Source organism: Canis aureus, chromosome 10 (assembly GCF_053574225.1).
Source record: "Canis aureus isolate CA01 chromosome 10, VMU_Caureus_v.1.0, whole genome shotgun sequence".
In the NCBI taxonomy this organism is placed as follows: Eukaryota; Metazoa; Chordata; class Mammalia; order Carnivora; family Canidae; genus Canis; species Canis aureus.
The window spans coordinates 75,578,938-75,595,419 of NC_135620.1; the positions used below are offsets into that span (position 1 = coordinate 75,578,938).

The window sequence follows — 16,482 nt, forward strand, 5'->3', positions numbered from 1 at the left end:
GAAACCACGGCGCCAGGCGCGCTGCTGCCTGCCTTCCCTTTCAACGATTCATTTCTTACTCTGTTACCCGCCCTTAGAGAAGAAACGTATAAACAGAAGCAGCACCGACAGAAGACGACACACCAGCGGCAGCGGACGCTCCGAGATGTTGGGCGTCACTCCCCGTCCACGGACCGCAGATCAGAACCCCGGGGACATCCCCCCCCAGCTCGCACCTGTCAGAGCGTCCAGTATCAAAAAGACAAGAAGATAGCAAGTGTGGGCCAGGACGTGGGAGAGGGAGCCTCGAGCGCAGGCCGCTGTGGGAACAGCTCGGCCTCCCTCGGGAAGGACGCGGAGCCACGAGGTGCGGGAAGTCCCCCCCCCCACCCCGCCCCGGGCGCTTAGCAAGGTGAGAACACGCGCTTGCAAAGACCCGCACGTGCTCCGGCAGCGTCGTGTGCAACGGCCAGGAGGGGAGCGACCCAAGGGGCGGCCACAGGCGACAGGCGGACGGATGAAGGAGGCGGGGGCCGCGGAAGACAGGGATCCTGCCCTTCCCGACCCCGCGCGTGGGCCCAGCGGGCCCTGAAGTCAAAGAAAGACCAACACTGTATGATTTCACTCATACAGAGAATCTAAAAAACAAAACAAATCAACCAAAAAGCTGAAACGGACTCCTAAGCACAGAGGCCGAAGTGGCGGCCGCCAGAGGGCAGGGCAGCAGGAAGGGGCAAACGGGTGAGCGGAGTGGGAGGGAAAAAATACAGACAAGCCTAAAGCTCTCGGGTATTCCTCACTCCCATCTAGCCCCCCAAGAGGCAACCCTGTTGTCAGCAACACTGCTGTCCCTCCAGGCTTTTTTCTATTTACAGATACAGGGACACAGGGTCTGTTGTTTGTTTTATTTGTTTGTTTGTTTGTTTGTTTATTCTTGGGAGGCCCAGAGAGAGGGGCAGAGACACAGGCAGAGGGAGAAGCAGGCTCCCTGCGGGGAGCCCGATGCGGGACTCGATCCCGGGACCCCGGGTCACGACCTGGGCCAAAGGCAGATGCTTAACCGCTGAGCCCCCGGGCGTCCCTGGGGACATAGTTTTATTTTGTGGCTTAAAACCAAAACCAATGCAATCCAACTGTACATATTATTCTGCGGCATCCTCTCTTCACTTACCGCGTCCTGCAGATGTTTCCACGACAGTACGGACACATCTACCCTCGTGTCTGTAACTCCCACGAGCATTCCACAGCAATGTTTCTCAAACTTTACTGACCACAACCCACAGAAGGAAATTTACTGCCCTTAATTCTTGAAATGCTTTCTATTCTGTACTATTCTGTTTTTGTAAAATTCTCATTGCAACCTACTGAATTGAATTTCATGAGCTGCCAATGGTCACAGTCTGAAATTCACTCTTGAAAGGATGTGCATTTGCCCGATCCCCTGACGGTAAATCAATTTGGTTCCAAGTTGTTCCTTTTACAAACAAGGCTTCATGACTGTCCTCATACAGGTCTCCAGGTGCACATGCACCGGACTTTCTCTACCATAACAAGAGGTAGAACTGCTGGGTCAAAACACGTTCACATACTTTTAAGAGGCAAAAGATTTGAAAATGCAGTGGGCCCCGGAACAACACGAGGGCAACGGCACGGGTCCCCTTATACACACACGTTTCTCAATAAATACCGGACAGCGGCGTCAATGTATTTTCTCCTCCTTGTGATTTCCTTAATAGCATTTTCTTTTCTCTAGCCTACTTTTACAGTAAGAATATAGTACGTACATATAACACATAAAATATGTGTTAACTGACTGTTTCTGAGTAAGACTTTCAGTTAACAGTAGGCTAGTAGTTAAGTTGTGGGGGGAATCAAAAGTTACACGTGGATTTTCCACTGAGCGGGACACCACACCACCAACCCTGTGTTGTTCAAGGGCCAACTGTACCCAAATGGCTAAAAAAACACAAGAAAAAATGTTCAACATCATTAGTCGTTAGGGAAATAGAAACCAATACCACATGAGATACCATGCCATGATTGCACAACTCCATAAATATACTAAAAAATAATTCAATAGTATATTTTAAATGTACTTCACGGCATACAAATGGTTTCAATAAAGCCGTTTTTAAAACACACATATGGACATATTTTTAACACCAAATTGTTTTCGGGAAGGACTGTGCCAGTTGACACTGTGTGCACCTTTTCCGAGCGGTCACAAGGCCCCACTGCACTCCTAAATATGGAGCCTGTATTTACACAGCACGTATCTTTTTAGAGACTGAACAAAACTGACTCATTCAACATACTGTGGATCCTCTACTATGTGCCAGACACGGTTCCAGGTCTAAAGACACGGTGGGGAACAAGCCAGCCATCCTCGCTGCCCTCATAAGCTTATCCTGGAGACCGGGAACACGTTCCTCAAACCTCAAGCCTAGGGGTTCCCAGATCCAAGCTCAGCCTTGAATCAAGCCTTCAAATGTTCACCAAAATTTCATTCCACCATCCTCTTTCTCGACCTTTTACAAAAGTGCATGAGAGCATTCTTCGCCTGACAAAGTATGGCCATGTACAAACTCACAGGACATTTCCTTCTGGCCTGCCCCCGCACCACACAGCAAGCTCTTAATAGCCAAGCACTAGAGAAACCCATAGACGGGGCGCTCGGGGGGCTGCAGAGGAGCGGCGGCCTTCGGCCCAGGGCATGACCCCAGGGTCCCTGACTGTGTCCCGCATCGGGTTCCCTGCAGGGAGCCTGCTTCTCTCTCTGCCTGTGTCTCTGCCTCTCTCCCTGTGTCTCTCATGAATAAATAAATAAAATCTTTTAAAAAAAAATTATTAGAGAAACCCACAGACGAACAAACCTGGGCCCAGGGTTAGGAAGCTCAGTTAGGGAGACGCAGAACCTCGGGCATGAAAACAAAAGGACAAACCCAGGGTTGTGGGCACCAAGGACTTCGTCCCGGAATCAGGCACAGAACACATATAGCCTTGCTGCATCCACAGTCACCTGATAGGTAGATATTATCACGGAAAATAAACTGAGGCTCAGAAGGGTTGGGTGTGTTACTAAAGCAACTCAGCCAGTAAGTGGCTGAAGCAGGATCCAGACCCAGTGATCCTGAGTACAAAGCCGAGGTTCTTCCAGAAGCACCAGGCAGGACTTGATAAAGGGCCTTAGCTTGGGCGAGGCTCTGGGGCCTGGCATCTGAGCCTGACCTCAGGGCTGGAGCTCTTTGGGGCACCCACAGGCGATCAGGTTTGCAGAGAATGACGCATATCGACCTGATTCAACAAACTGGACTTCCATTTAGTCTCTAAAACTGGGGCTTGGAAATTACCAAGCAGAAGGGTGCTCACGCTAAGATAAAAAGAGGATTTTATTCCAGGGATTTTTCTCTTCCACTGTGACCATCTAATGGGGAACCTGTCTCTTTCAAGACATTTGGGCCACTCTTTAACGGCCAGTTCCCATGCCAGCAGCTCCCTAAAATCCTCCCAGAGTCCCCTCAGAACTGGTACAGGGAACTAGCTAGAAGGCAGGACACAGACTGAGAGCCAGGCTTTGCAGTCAGTGAGCCTGGATTCAGATCCGGGCTCAATCGTGTACTTTTTCTGAGGGATCCCAGACTGCTCCCTTCACCTCTGTGAGCTTCATAGTGCTCACCTGCAAAAAGGGGATAATACCATCACCTCCCATTTATATGCCTGGTGCCAGGTTAGGAACTGGAGTTACAAAGATGAACAATATGCAGCCCTGCTCTCAAACAGGTCAGAGTCTAATTAGGAAGTCAGACACGTTAGAGTTGTACCTGCACGACCCCCTGCAGGAGCCACCGGCCACAGGGACCTGCTGAGCACCTGAACTGTGGTTAATCCAAATCAAGAAGTGTTTGTAAGTTTAAAATGCATACCGAATCTCAAAGACTTTGTAAGATAAAAAAGAATGTGAAATATTTCATTAATAATTTTTTATTGTTTGCTGGTTATAATGATAATATATGGAAATACCGGGTGAAATCAAATATATTATTAAAATCTATTTCATCTGTTTCTCTTTTACTTTTTCATTGTGGCTACTAGAAAAGTTTCAATTATTTATGTGGCTCACACTGTATTTCTATTGAACAACATTAGTCAATAAAACTCAGTGAGGTGGGGGCGCCTGGGCGGCTCGGTCGGTGAAACGTCTGCCTTCGGCTCAGGTCATGATCCCAGGGTCCTGGGACCCAGCCCCACACTGGGCGCCCGGCTCAGCAGGGAGTCTGCTTCTCCCTCTCCCTCTGCCCTCACCGTCCTTGTGTGTGCATTCTCGTGTGCCCTCACGCTCTCTCCTTCCCTCAAATAAATAAAAATCTAAAAACAAAAACCTAAGTGACATCAATAAGGGCTAAAATGGGGTCAGTGATGGGTGGGGGTGGCTGGAAGAGCAGAGAGGGTCTGGGTGGAGATAGGGGCATGTCAGCAAAGGCCTCCTGGCATCGAAATCTAAGTGAGACCTGAAAAATAAGAGGCATTAATGAGGCAAAGGGAAGGGAGGGCTAGCCCGGCAGCAGGAAGAGCGAGTGCACAGGTCCGACAGCAAGAAAGAACAAGGTGGGACGCCTGGGGGGCTCTGTGGTGGAGCACCTGCCTTCGGCCCAGGGCGTGACCCTGGGGTCCCGGGATCGAGTCCCGCATCAGGGTCCCCACAGGGAGCCTGGTTCTCCCCTAGCCTGTGTCTCTGCCTCTCTGTGTGTCTCTCAGGAATAAATAAAATCAAGAAGAGAAGAAAAAAGAAAGGAAAAGAACAGAATAGAACGAGGCAGGCCATTCATGACAAAGGCCTTGGCAGCCAGGCAGAGGGAAGTGTTCAGGGAGGAGAAAGGCAGGCACAGAGGACACAGGAGGTCAGTAGGTAACCGGGCCGGCTTATGAACGACCTTGGAAGCTCTATTAAGGCACCTCATTCTGAGGGTGACGGGGAGCCAGGGAGGGTCTGAAGCAGGTAAGAGACCAGCCACGGGAGTGTCCGCAGCGAAGGCAGGGAGCTCGCCTGGAGAGCTGCTACCGTGCGTCAGTCACTGGTCAAAACCCCTTCAGATTCACCTGCTTTTCAGATGACAAAAACTGAGGCTCGCGGAGGGAGTGACTTGCCCAAGATCACTGGGCTGTTAAACCGAGAAGTGGGACCAAAACCCACCTAGGTCTGGGTCCCAAAGCCCAAGGGCTTGGTCAACTGGCACTGAGGTAATTGAGAGCCGAGAGTATGAACGGACTTTATCTTAACGGCGATGAGACGCCTAAACACACACAGCAGAATGACCATCGGATTCATACTTTCAAAAAGGTCTCAAACTGTAGTATAAAGGGCTATCACAGGTGTCAGGACAACCCAAGTCCTCCCCAGTATGCTGGCACAGTGGTAGTGCAATGACAGGGACCTGAGGACCACCACAGGATACATAACACGTCCTCAATAAACGGAGTAACCACTAGTCCAGGTTTGCCCAAGACAGACCAGTTTATGCTTGCTGTCTAGACATGAACACTGATTGTCCCATTTCGCTTTTTTTTTAAGATTTATTTACTGGGATCCCTGGGTGGCGCAGCGGTTTAGCACCTGCCTTTGGCCCAGGGCACGATCCTGGAGACCCGGGATGGAATCCCACGTCGGGCTCCCGGTGCATGGAGCCTGCTTCTCCCTCTGCCTATGTCTCTGCCTCTCTCTCTCTCTGACTATCATAAATAAAAAAATAAATAATAAATAAAATAAAATAAAAAATAAAAGAATTTATTTACTTATTCATGAGAGACAGAGACAAAGAGGGGGAGGGGGGGGAAGAGACAGAGACACAGGCAGAGGGAGAAGCAGGTTCCCTGCACGGAGCCTAACGTGGGACTGGATCCTGGGACTCCAGGATCACGCCCTGGGCTGAAGGCAGACGCTCAACCGCTGAGCCACCTGGGGATCCCCCATTTCTCTCTTAAAAGTGTCCCAGGTTGCACAATAAACAACATGGTCACCCTCTCAATGAGGGTCTGTTGACTAAAAGCAGCAGCCTATCCCCAGCAGAGCTGGATAAACACTGTGGATTCTCCTCCACGTCCTTCTTCCGTCTTCTTCCACCAAGAGCCTCCTGAAACCCAAACAACCCAGGCCTGGAGCAGTGTGTGGCTGTCAGGCTTTCCTCCCCAAAGGAAAGATGCCAGGCCGCATGGGCTATGTGGACTCCAACAGCCTCTTGGGACAGATCCACTGGAGGCCAGTCAGCCATTATTCCCCAACCTGCAGTGATGATGATGGTGATGGTAGTGATGATGGTGGAGGTGGTGGTGCTGGTGTTGGTGGTGGTGGTGGTGATGGTGGAGGTGGAGGTGGAGGTGGAGGTGGAGGTGGAGGTGGAGGTGGTGGTGCTGGTGTTGGTGGTGGTGATGGTGGAGGTGGAGGTGGAGGTGGAGGTGGAGGTGGTGGTGGTAGTGGTGGTGCTGGTGCTGGTGTTGGTGGTGGAGGTGGAGGTGGTTGTGAGGATGCTGGTGGTGGTGGTGATGGTGGAGGTGGAGGTGGGTGTGGTGGTGGTAGTGGTGGTGCTGGTGCTGGAGGTGGTGGTGCTGGTGGTGGTAATGGTGGTGGAGGTGGAGGTGATGGTGGAGGTGGTGATGGTGATGATGCTGGTGGTGGAGGTGGAGGTGGTGGTGAGGATGCTGGTACTGGAGGTGGTAGTGGGGATGCTGGTGGTGATGGTGGAGGTGGAGGTGGAGGTGGAGGTAGTGGTGGTAGTGATGATGCTGGTGCTGGAGGAGGCGGAGGCCGAGGCCGAGGCGCCACACTGACAGCCCAGGGTCCCCGAGCCCAGCTCCAGGCCCGCCAGGCAAAGCCCGGGAAGGCCTCTCCGGCCCGTCCTCCCCCGATCCCGTCGCTCCGTGACCCGCCGCCTTTCCAGACGGGAAACAGGCTGGACCGTTCTGCTGAGGCGTCCCGACGGCCGGGGTGGGAGGGTCGGCGGGGTCGGCTCCGCTCGGGGCTCAAGGCCGCCCCCCGCCCCCCGCGACCCCCGCGACCCCGCCCCCCGGAAGCCGCCGACACCCCCAGAAGCAGCCCCGGCCTCGTGGCCCGCTCCCCGCCCGCCCCTGCGAAGCCCCGGCCGCACCTGCAGCCGCCGAGCGTCCCGGGGACGGTGGCGTCGGCTCCCAACACCGAGTCCATCGCGGGCGCGGGCGCGGGCGCGGCGGCGCCCCCCGGGCCCCCGGGTCCCCGCCCCTCCAGCCCTGCTCCGGGTCGGACGCCGGCGGCGCCGCTGGAATTCAAACCGCAGCCGCCGCCATCTTTCCCGGCGCTTCTTCCTACGGAAACGGGGCGGGGTCACGGAGGCGCGCGCTGAAGCCGCCCGGCGGCGGCCGGAGGCCGGGCAGCGGAGCGCGGGCGGGTGCCATCTCGGTTAAGGGCAAGAGCGGCCGCCCTTGGGCCGCAAGGCTAAGGAAAGCGAGGCCGCCGGCCATTTTTCGTCAGGGCACGCGGGCCCGAGGCGCGCGCCATCTTTGTTGCGGGCAGAGGCGGCCTTGGGCCGTTGGTTCGGGCGGGAGGTGGGAGGCCCGGCTCTCTCCGCCCTCCGCGGCCCCGCAGCCGCCGGCGCTCGCCTGGATGGTGACCGCTAACCGCGCGGTGCGGGCGGGCACACGGCGTCGGAGCTGAAGCGGAGAACAAGGGAGCCTCACCTAGAACAACCTTCCTGCCGAATCGCAACTCAAGCGGGAACGTGCGCGCCCGGTTCCAAGTGGATCAGCTCGTCCCGTTGAGCCGGTGCCGCCCGCCGCCCCCCCGGCCCTGGCCCCGGCCCCGGCCCCGGCGCGGACACACCTGCCGTCGTCAGCCGGGCCGAGACCAAGGGACCCGCCGGGGCGCGGGAAGGAAGCCTGTGGACGGGGCGGGGCCGGCGCACCTGACCCCCGACGCACCTGCCCCCCATGGGCCTGGCGCACCTGCCCCCCGACGGACCTGACCCCCGACGGACCTGACGCACCTGCCCCCCGACGGGCCTGGCGCACCTGACCCCCGACGCACCTGCCCCCCATGGGCCTGGCGCACCTGACCCCCGACGGACCTGACCCCCGACGGACCTGACGCACCTGCCCCCCCGACGGGCCTGGCGCACCTGACCCCCGACGCACCTGCCCCCCATGGGCCTGGCGCATCTGCCCCCCGACGGACCTGCCCCCCGACGGACCTGACGCACCTGCCCCCCGACGGGCCTGGCGCACCTGACCCCCGACGCACCTGCCCCCCATGGGCCTGGCGCACCTGACCCCCCACGCACCTGCCCCCCATGGGCCTGGCACATCTGCCCCCCGACGGACCTGACCCCCGACGGACCTGACGCACCTGCCCCCCGACGGGCCTGGCGCACCTGACCCCCGACGCACCTGCCCCCCATGGGCCTGGCGCACCTGACCCCCGACGGACCTGACCCCCGACGGGCCTGGCGCATCTGCCCCCCGACGGACCCGACGCACCTGCCCCCCTACGGTCCCGACGCACCTGCCCCCCATGGGCCTGGCGCACCTGACCCCCGACGCACCTGCCCCCCTACGGACCCGACACACCTGCCCCCCGACGGGCCTGGCGCACCTGGCCCCCGACAGACCCGACGCACCTGCTCCCGGACGGACCCGACGCACCTGCCCCCTATTGGGCCTGGCGCACCTGCCGCCCAATGGACCTGCCCCCAGCGCACCTGCCCCCTGACGGGCCCTGGCGACCCCAGGCTGGGCGGGCGCGGAGCCACCGCAGACGCCGGGGGTCTCGTCGGGGCCGGGCTGTAGGAAGAATCCTGGGTGCGGGGGCTGGTGAAGACCCGGCGGAGCCCAGGCGCCTTCCAGACCCCCCAGGGCCCTCGTGCAGCTGTGCACCTGTGCAGCTGTGCACCTGTGCACCTGTGCGTGCTTTCCAGAGCCCTCCTCTAACCGTCTGACGGAAAGCAAGCCCCTGCTGTATTCTCGGCGACCCTTGATTTTGTCCTGCGGCACTTCACCGCATTCGCAGTTGGGTATTTGTGTGTTTTTTAAATAAGTCCTCCCTTTGCTGGAGACTGGAAAGTCCGCTCGGCGGCGTTGGCTTCTGAGTTACTCACCGCGGTGTCCCCAGGCCACGCCCGCCGCCCAGACGGTGTTTTAAAGTACACGGTGAATGAATGATTGAAAGAGCCTGGAAAGTGGGGCTAACACCCCTGCTGCAGGTTTTTGTGAGGATGCGAGGATGACCCGGTGCCCCTAGCGGCCGGTCAGTGGCCAGCCGTAGCCCCCCCACCCCTGCAGGAGCTAGTGAGGTCTGCAAGCCCCAGGGTCCTGCACCTGCCGCTCTTTAGCCAGCTCTTCACCCGCCCCTGACGGGGTGGGCAGGAGCTGGTTGGCACCTCCGCTGCCCCAGCCGGGACGGGGCGACCTCGGTCCCTGAGCGGCGCTAAGTTCGACCAATGGGACGAGTGCGTCCAAAAGCAGGGACCCGAGGTGTCGAGACACCTGCCACTGACTGATCTTCACGGACCAGGCCTCTGGGCCTGTTTGTCCAGTAGGAAGGTTGGGCCGCCGGAGGCCTCAGGACCTCAGCTCTGGAGGCAGTTTTTTTTTTTTTTTTTTAAGATTTATTTATTTATGATAGACATAGAGAGAGGCAGAGACACAGGAGGAGGGAGAAGAGGTCCCTGCGGGGAGCCCGACGTGGGACTCAATCCCGGGACTCCAGGATCGCGCCCTGGGCTGAAGGCAGGCGCCAAACCGCTGAGCCCCCCAGGGATCCCCTGGAGGCAGTTTCTTTGAGTTTCTTTCGAAGCTACAGACAGACGCCTGTTCTGCTCGGAGAGGGGGGCTCGTTGCTAATCGTCACTTCCCAACTGAGCGCCAACGTGCCGTCCAGCACACGGACGCTCGAGGGGAGAAACGAGGACGAGGACTTGCACGTCGTGGGCACCTCTGACGCATGACCGTCTCCCGCAGGTCGCACGTACCACCTCCCTGGACCCTTGCGACGCTCCTCTGGAGCACGTATGACTGTTACCCCATTTTCCTCACAGATGAGAAGACAGAACAAATAACTCAGCGGGTGTCCTCGCGGGGGACCGAGCGCAGGCTCCGTGGAACGGCGGCCCAAGCGCCTCAGGCACCAGCCCGTCCTGCGTGATTCCCTCCGGCCTGGGGTTGAGTGAGAGCGAGTCCCCGCGCGCACTGTCGCAGCGGTGTAGGCCCCAGACTCCCCTCCGTGGACGCCAGCCTCGGGGCGGCCCGTGTGGGCGGGATGACGGCGCGACTGGACGCCGGGGCACCCCGATGCGACCTCTGCAAGTCTCCGCCTCTTCCCGTGACTGGGGTCCCCTCGCCCTGCTCCTCCCGGTTTCCCAAGTGCAAGTGGGGCAGACAGTGCTGAGCTCACGGGGCCTGTGAGGAGCCGTCCCAGGACGAACCCGTCGCCTGTAGGGATGACGGCCGCCCGGATGCGTGCTAACCCCGCGGTGAACCTGGAAACTCAAAATAGACTCGATCCACGACAGAGCCTATTCGGGAAGTTGTTTTCCCATGTTCGTGGCCAGGGACAAGCCCTTTGCCCCGTGTCTGTCGCACCAGGGCCTTTTCCTGCCAAGCCTGGAGGTGACGTCAGCACCACCAGCTGTTCGGCTCCGTCTCCTTGACGACAGCCACCAGCCACCAAGCTGGCAGCATGATTGTGTTGGCCGAGGCCCTAGCAAACGGCTGGGGGAAGTCGCTTGCAGCCAGGTGTTTGTCGCCAGGGTCGAACCCTCCGGAAGTGTTGGCAGCTCAGGCACCTCGTCAGGACACAGGAGCGGCCACGGCTGACGGCGAGGGTCCTTCGTAGCAGCAGCGCACACGGGCGTGCACACACACACACACGCACGCACACACGCCGCTGTGCGCCCTCGCCTCCCGCCGCCGCGCCGGAAGCAGTGAGGGCCCCACTCACGGGGAGGAAAGGCTCAGGAAGCAAGAGGCCGCCAGAGGCGCTCCTTGTCTCTCTTTCCTTCTATTTTTCTTAGCTTTTCCTCAGAGATCATTCCAGACTTAGGAGAAAAGTCGCGAAACGAGTGCCACCCGGAGCCTTCACCCCACCCCGATTGGCTAACGTCTTCCACAACCAGAGCGTAATTGTCAGAAATAGGGCACCTCCCGGCTCCCGAAGCCCCCGCCGCGGGGCCGCCCGGGCCGCCCGTGAGCGCCGGGACCCCCACCCGAGCCGGGACCCCGCGCCGCGTCCTGCGGCCTCTTGCTCTCCTCCAGGCTCCTTCTGTCCTTGGTTGCGTCACGTTGACACCGGCGGAGGGCTCGAGCCAGTTACTCGATGGAGAGCCCCTGGGCGTGGGGTCACGAGCTGTTCCCTCCTGATTAAACCCAGAGGTCCTGGGCTCTGGGCCGGACCCCGACAGTGACACTTCCCGGGGCGCCGGGGGCCTGTCCTGCTCCTGGGTCTCATTACTTGGTGACTTCAGCCCTGATCCTGGCCGAGGGGGACCTGCCCAGATCCTCCAGCGTAGATTTCTGACTCTTCTTTTTGTCCCCAGTGGAGAGTCTCGTGAGGTGGGACCTAGTCTGTGCAGCTCCGCCCTCCGTGTCCCCTTCAGGCCGTGTTTCAGCAGAGCCGTGGACACTTCCTAAGCAGTGATGACAGCGTATCCGCCCATTGGCGATGGAGTGTTTTCATCTTGCCTCCCGTAATTTTTTTAAAGGTTTTATTTCCAGGGGGATCCCTGGGTGGCTCAGCGGTTTGGCGCCTGCCTTTGGCCCAGGGCGTGATCCTGGAGTCCGGGATTGAGTCCCGCGTCGGGCTCCCGGTGCATGGAGCCTGCTTATCCCTCTGCCTGTGTCTCTGCCTCTCTCTCTCTCTCTCTCTCTCTCATAAATAAATAAATCTTTAAAATAAATGAATGAATGAATGAATGAATGAATGAATGAATGAATGAATAAATAAATAAATAAATAAATAAATAAGTAATCTCCCCACCCAGTGTGGGGCTGGAATTCACAGCCCGAGATCAAGGGTCGCCCACTCCGCACCCCGAGCTGGCCGGGCCCCTCCAGCTCTTCTCAGGGGGACTCCGCTGACACAGAGCTTGCTCCTCTGGCCCACAGAGTTCTTTCTTGAAAGCCATATGGACCGGGGCGTGCTGGCTTTACTTGATGGGTCATGATCCATTAATATCATTTCTTTTGGGTTTTAAGATTTTATTTATTCATGAGAGACACAGAGAGGGAGACAGGCAGAGACCCAGGCAGAGGGAGCAGCAGGCTCTGTGCAGGGAGCCCGACGTGGGACTCGATCCTGGGACCCTGGGCCGTGCCCTGGCTGAAGGCGGCGCCAACCGCTGAGCCCCCTGCCCCCCGGGCTGCCCTCCTTATTTCTTTTGTTGCACCCACCGTCCTAGGTTTGTCCACGCGGTGCCACGTTTCAGGGGGGCTCTGAGCGGTCCGCCGCGGAGGGTCTGCATGTCACCCTGGCCCCGGGCCCTTCCCGGCGCCCCCCGCCCCGTCCTCGTTCACCGCCTTCTCCGGAGCTCCCGGCGCCACCTGGGCCCAAAGTCGGCAGGGCCGTGGCCGTGGTGGGGGCCCAGTGCCAGGCTGTCGAAGTCCCTGCACGTCCTGACACTTAGTCCCGACGGGAGCAACGGGAGAGCGTCCCCACGGGGAGACCGGGTCAACGGCCACGGCCCCCACCCCCCGCCCCGCGCTCTGCCTCCGGGAAACGCTCGGGCCGGGCTCGGGCTGGACGGACCTGGCGCCGAGGGTGGCTCGGAGGAGGGCCCTGCCCGCCGCGGCCGGTGGGGGACACGGGCCCGACGAGCCCAGGCCTCCCGCCCGAGGCCCAGCCTTGAGCCCCAGCCTTGAGCCCCAGCCGCGGTGCCGTCGCCGGGCTGCTGCCGCCCGGCCTGGGCGCTGGGCCACGGGTGGCCTTCGGGGGTGGCCCGGTCCCGGGACCAGCCCACGTCGCGCTCCCTGCTGGGGCCGCCCGGCCCCGGCCTCCCCCGCTCTGTCGCTCGCGGCCTCCGTCTCTAATCGAAGTAAAGCCCGCGGGGCGCGCAGCTGCCGAGGACACGGCGGATCTGGGGCGCGGGGACACGCGGAGCCTGACCCGGGAGGCCGCCCTTCAGCCGCGACCCGCTCGGCCAGAGAGAACGCGACCTCGTTCGGGTCACGGGTCCACGACGCACCACGCGCTCCTCACGCTTTCAGGCCAGCGGAGGGGAAGCCCCCGCCTCCGCGACACCCCGTGCGAGGCCCGTGTCACCTTCTTCATCCCCTGATGCTTCGTCCTCCGACGCTCGAGTGTGCTGCCCTCCCGGAAGGAGACGAGGCTCAAGACACGATCATTGTCCCAGAGTCACACAGCAGCCTGGTGACCCGGTCCCCAGCTCCCAAAAGCTGATGCTCCTCAGCTCTCTGGAGACTTGCCAAGGCCCGGGAAGGCGGCAGCCGGGCCCCCCGCCCCCCGCCAGACACCCCGAGTCCACCCGGTGCGGGCCGCGGCATCGGCTGACGGCAGGGAAACCTCGGGAAGGGACGCCGCGTCACCATTTCGCAGCTAAAGGCAGCACGTGGCGGCCTCAGTGGCCTTGGGGCGCTCGGCGGGTCCCAGGAGACGGCAGCTGGGCCTGCGGGCTCCCACCAGACACAGCCTCCGAGTGGGCCGGGCCGCGGGGGGCGGGAGGTCGCACCCGTGGGAGGAGCCCCCCACGCACAGGCCTGCCCACGCCACGCCGGGGCTTCTGTTGTCCCAGGCGGCCCCCGACCTGGGCCACCTCTTCCCACCTGCCCACAGGAGCTCCCTCCTCGTGGCTGTTCTCACTGGAGATGCGCTGCGTGGACGAGGAACTGAGTCAACAACCGCATCCTCCGGATCCACGCGGATGTAAGCACCTCCATCGCCCCCGAGCGGCCAGCGGTGCAGGGTCCCCTCCGCTCGGGAGACCGCCCCGCCTCGTGTCCCTACGGACGTGCCTCATGCACACTCCCCCGGACCGGGCGTCCCGTGGGCTACACCCCGGCTGGGCTTTCAGTTCCGTCCTCGGGGTCCAGGAGTGCAGCCGCCAGACGGCAGGTGCTTAGCAAGTGTCGGTCGGAGAATGTGTAGATCCCAGGTAACAGGCCATCCCCAAAGCTGCTCTCCCCACGTAACGCAAGGGCAAAAGGCCCCTCCCGGGGGACATGGAACCAAACCTGCCAGACGTCCCCGTCCCCCGGAGAGGCCGCCCGGTCCGGCCTGGCACAGGCCGCTCCGCACTCTCCGAGCCTGGGCTGCGGCCCGGATGTGCCCGCACCTCCCCCCCCCTCCCCCCCCCCCCCCCCCCCCGGCCCCGTCTCCCCTGCGCCCAGGCCCACGGGGACCCCAAGAGCCGCCGCCGGCCTCAGCCTCCGGACACCTTCCTGCCCCCCGTCCCTCCCCCACGATGGAAACACAAAACTGGCTTGGATCCAACTCAGAGAAGTGCTGCTCCTTCCCTCCAGGTCCGACACTGGCGTGGCCGCGCACAGGCCCGTCCCTGGTGCCCCCTCCTGACGGGAGGAACGGCCTGCGCGGGGCCCTCGGGGTAAGCTCTTAGGAGCTCTTGGGGGCGGGGAGGCAGGGACTGTCCCCCACCAGAGACGCGGCCAGCGCGGGGCCGGCTGCACTCGCCGAACAGGCTGAATCTGACCTGGGTGCAGCTGTGAGGGCAGCACCGATCCCCTGACCGGGAGGCACCGGGCGGGACCGGGAGCCGCTCAGCGACGTCCCGAGGCCCCGTGCTGTGGGGCCCGCCCGGAATCCGGAGCTCTGCTCTCCGTGGGCGGGGACCCTCTTCCATGCCGTGGGCGGCTGCCCCGCGGCTCCCGCGCATCCCGTGCCGGGGCCCAAGCTGCTGGCCGCCGGGACACGGGCGCAACCGGCGTGAGCGGCTGCCGTGGTGTCACCCGACTCTTGCCCACCTCCGTCGCATCCCGTGAGCGTGTCTGTGTTTTCAGACCTAAAGGTGAGCCGCAGACCAGACCGTGACGAAATGCCCGTCAGCCTTCGCCCAGGCCCGCACCTGCCGACGTCGCTACCTATTCATTGTAGTTGAGGAAATTCAAAGTGTAACTGTCCCCGGCTCTGGGCCTGGCTCAGGCCTCTCCATCTCCGCTGGAGCCCACGCAATTTGCTTCATTACCCCCCAGATTATTACCGCAACTAAAACGGAGGCTTAGTAGACAACCGTGAACGTCCTTGTCCTTGCCTGGAAGCACCTCACCTCCTGGCGAGACGGCGTCCCCTGATGAAGCCGGCTGACCCCAAGCCCTAGGTCCGAGCGCCGGAGAACGGGCAGGAGGGGAGCTTCCACAGGTCGGGCTGGGTTGGCTCCCCGCGCAGCAGGTGCCAGAAGGTCCCAGAAGGTCCCAGAAGGTCCGGGCCCGCAGCCCAGGGTGGGGCGAGCTCTCCGCAGCCAGGAGCCAGCTGCACTCGCAGTGCCCCTCAGGGGAGCCCCGGGGCCGTTCATTCCCGGGGTCACCCCCCGGCGCTCCCCCTATTCCCGGGGTCACCCCCTGGCGCTCCTCCTTAAAAGCAACTTGCTGCTGCCCAGGTCACAGCCCCCGGGGGCTGCGCTTCGCCCACAGCCACCGCCGCCGGCCAGCTGGGGTCCGCTGTGTGCGCGGCAGGTGCAGCGGCCGGACAAGCGCAGCTCGGCGGACCCGCTGCCCGCTCCCCGCTCCCACCCCCCCATCCCCACCCCCGCTCCCCCGGGTCGGCCGAGCTCTCCCTGGTACCTGGTTCGGGGCCTGTGCTCCGCCCCGGGATCAAAGAGATGAAGACAGTCCAGCCATCAAATCGAAAAGAGGACCTGATGGTGGACACAGCGCGTCACCTGTCCTCCTTCATCGTCATCTTTATCGTGGATCAGTGTTGCATTTGGCCCAGTGCTCTTCCTCTCGCCCCATAATTAAGGTTTCCATATATATACTAAGTGCATGAACATTTAGGAGGATCTGATTCTTTGACCCTTAGGAGATAAAATGGACCATAGATTTGTCTCCTTTTATCTCTTTTGTCTGTCTGTCCTGACTGTAGGGACCTTCATACACACGTCAGGTCTCTAACACTTACTTTTGTTTAATCTTTTCAACCAAAAGAACATACACACTCCCCCATTTCTCCTACCCCCTCACCTCTTGTAACCACCATCTGTTCTCTCTTCCTATGACCTTGGGGTTTTTTTGTTTCTTTTTCTTTTTTATATTCCACATATAAGACAGGTGACCTGATACGTGTCTTTCTCTGCCGACTTAGTTCCCTGAGCATAATGCCCTTGAGGTCCGTCCGTGTCGTGGCAAATGGCAAGGTCTCGTTCTTCACGGCTGCGCGAGATCCCATTGCACACACGCACCGCGGTTTCCTTGTCCATTCACCCATCGACGGGCTCGGGTTGTCTCCCTGTCTTGGCCGTCGTCGGTCTGCCGCAGTGGGCGTGAGCGTGCACATGCCTTCCGGCCCAGGGTTTCCATCTC

At 60.5% G+C, this 16,482-nt stretch overlaps 1 protein-coding gene and 1 long non-coding RNA gene across 9 annotated transcripts in view; one reads left to right on the plus strand and one right to left on the minus strand.

Moving 5' to 3' along the window:
* CDK5RAP2 (CDK5 regulatory subunit associated protein 2) overlaps positions 1-7,320 on the minus strand; it is a 153,323-nt gene extending 146,003 nt beyond the window's left edge. For all 8 annotated transcript variants that reach the window (XM_077913110.1, XM_077913108.1, XM_077913111.1 and 5 more), the window contains exon 1: positions 7,119-7,320. In XM_077913110.1, coding sequence (XP_077769236.1) covers positions 7,119-7,174 — 56 coding nt within the window. In that variant the 5' untranslated portion in view covers positions 7,175-7,320. The remainder of the gene's footprint in view (positions 1-7,118) is intronic.
* Positions 7,321-12,847: 5,527 nt separating this feature from the next.
* LOC144322751 (uncharacterized) lies at positions 12,848-15,592 on the plus strand. Its single transcript, XR_013388398.1, has 3 exons — positions 12,848-14,079; positions 14,448-14,552; positions 14,965-15,592. It is a non-coding gene; the product is annotated as an uncharacterized LOC144322751 (long non-coding RNA).
* The last annotated feature ends 890 nt before the right edge of the window (positions 15,593-16,482 follow it).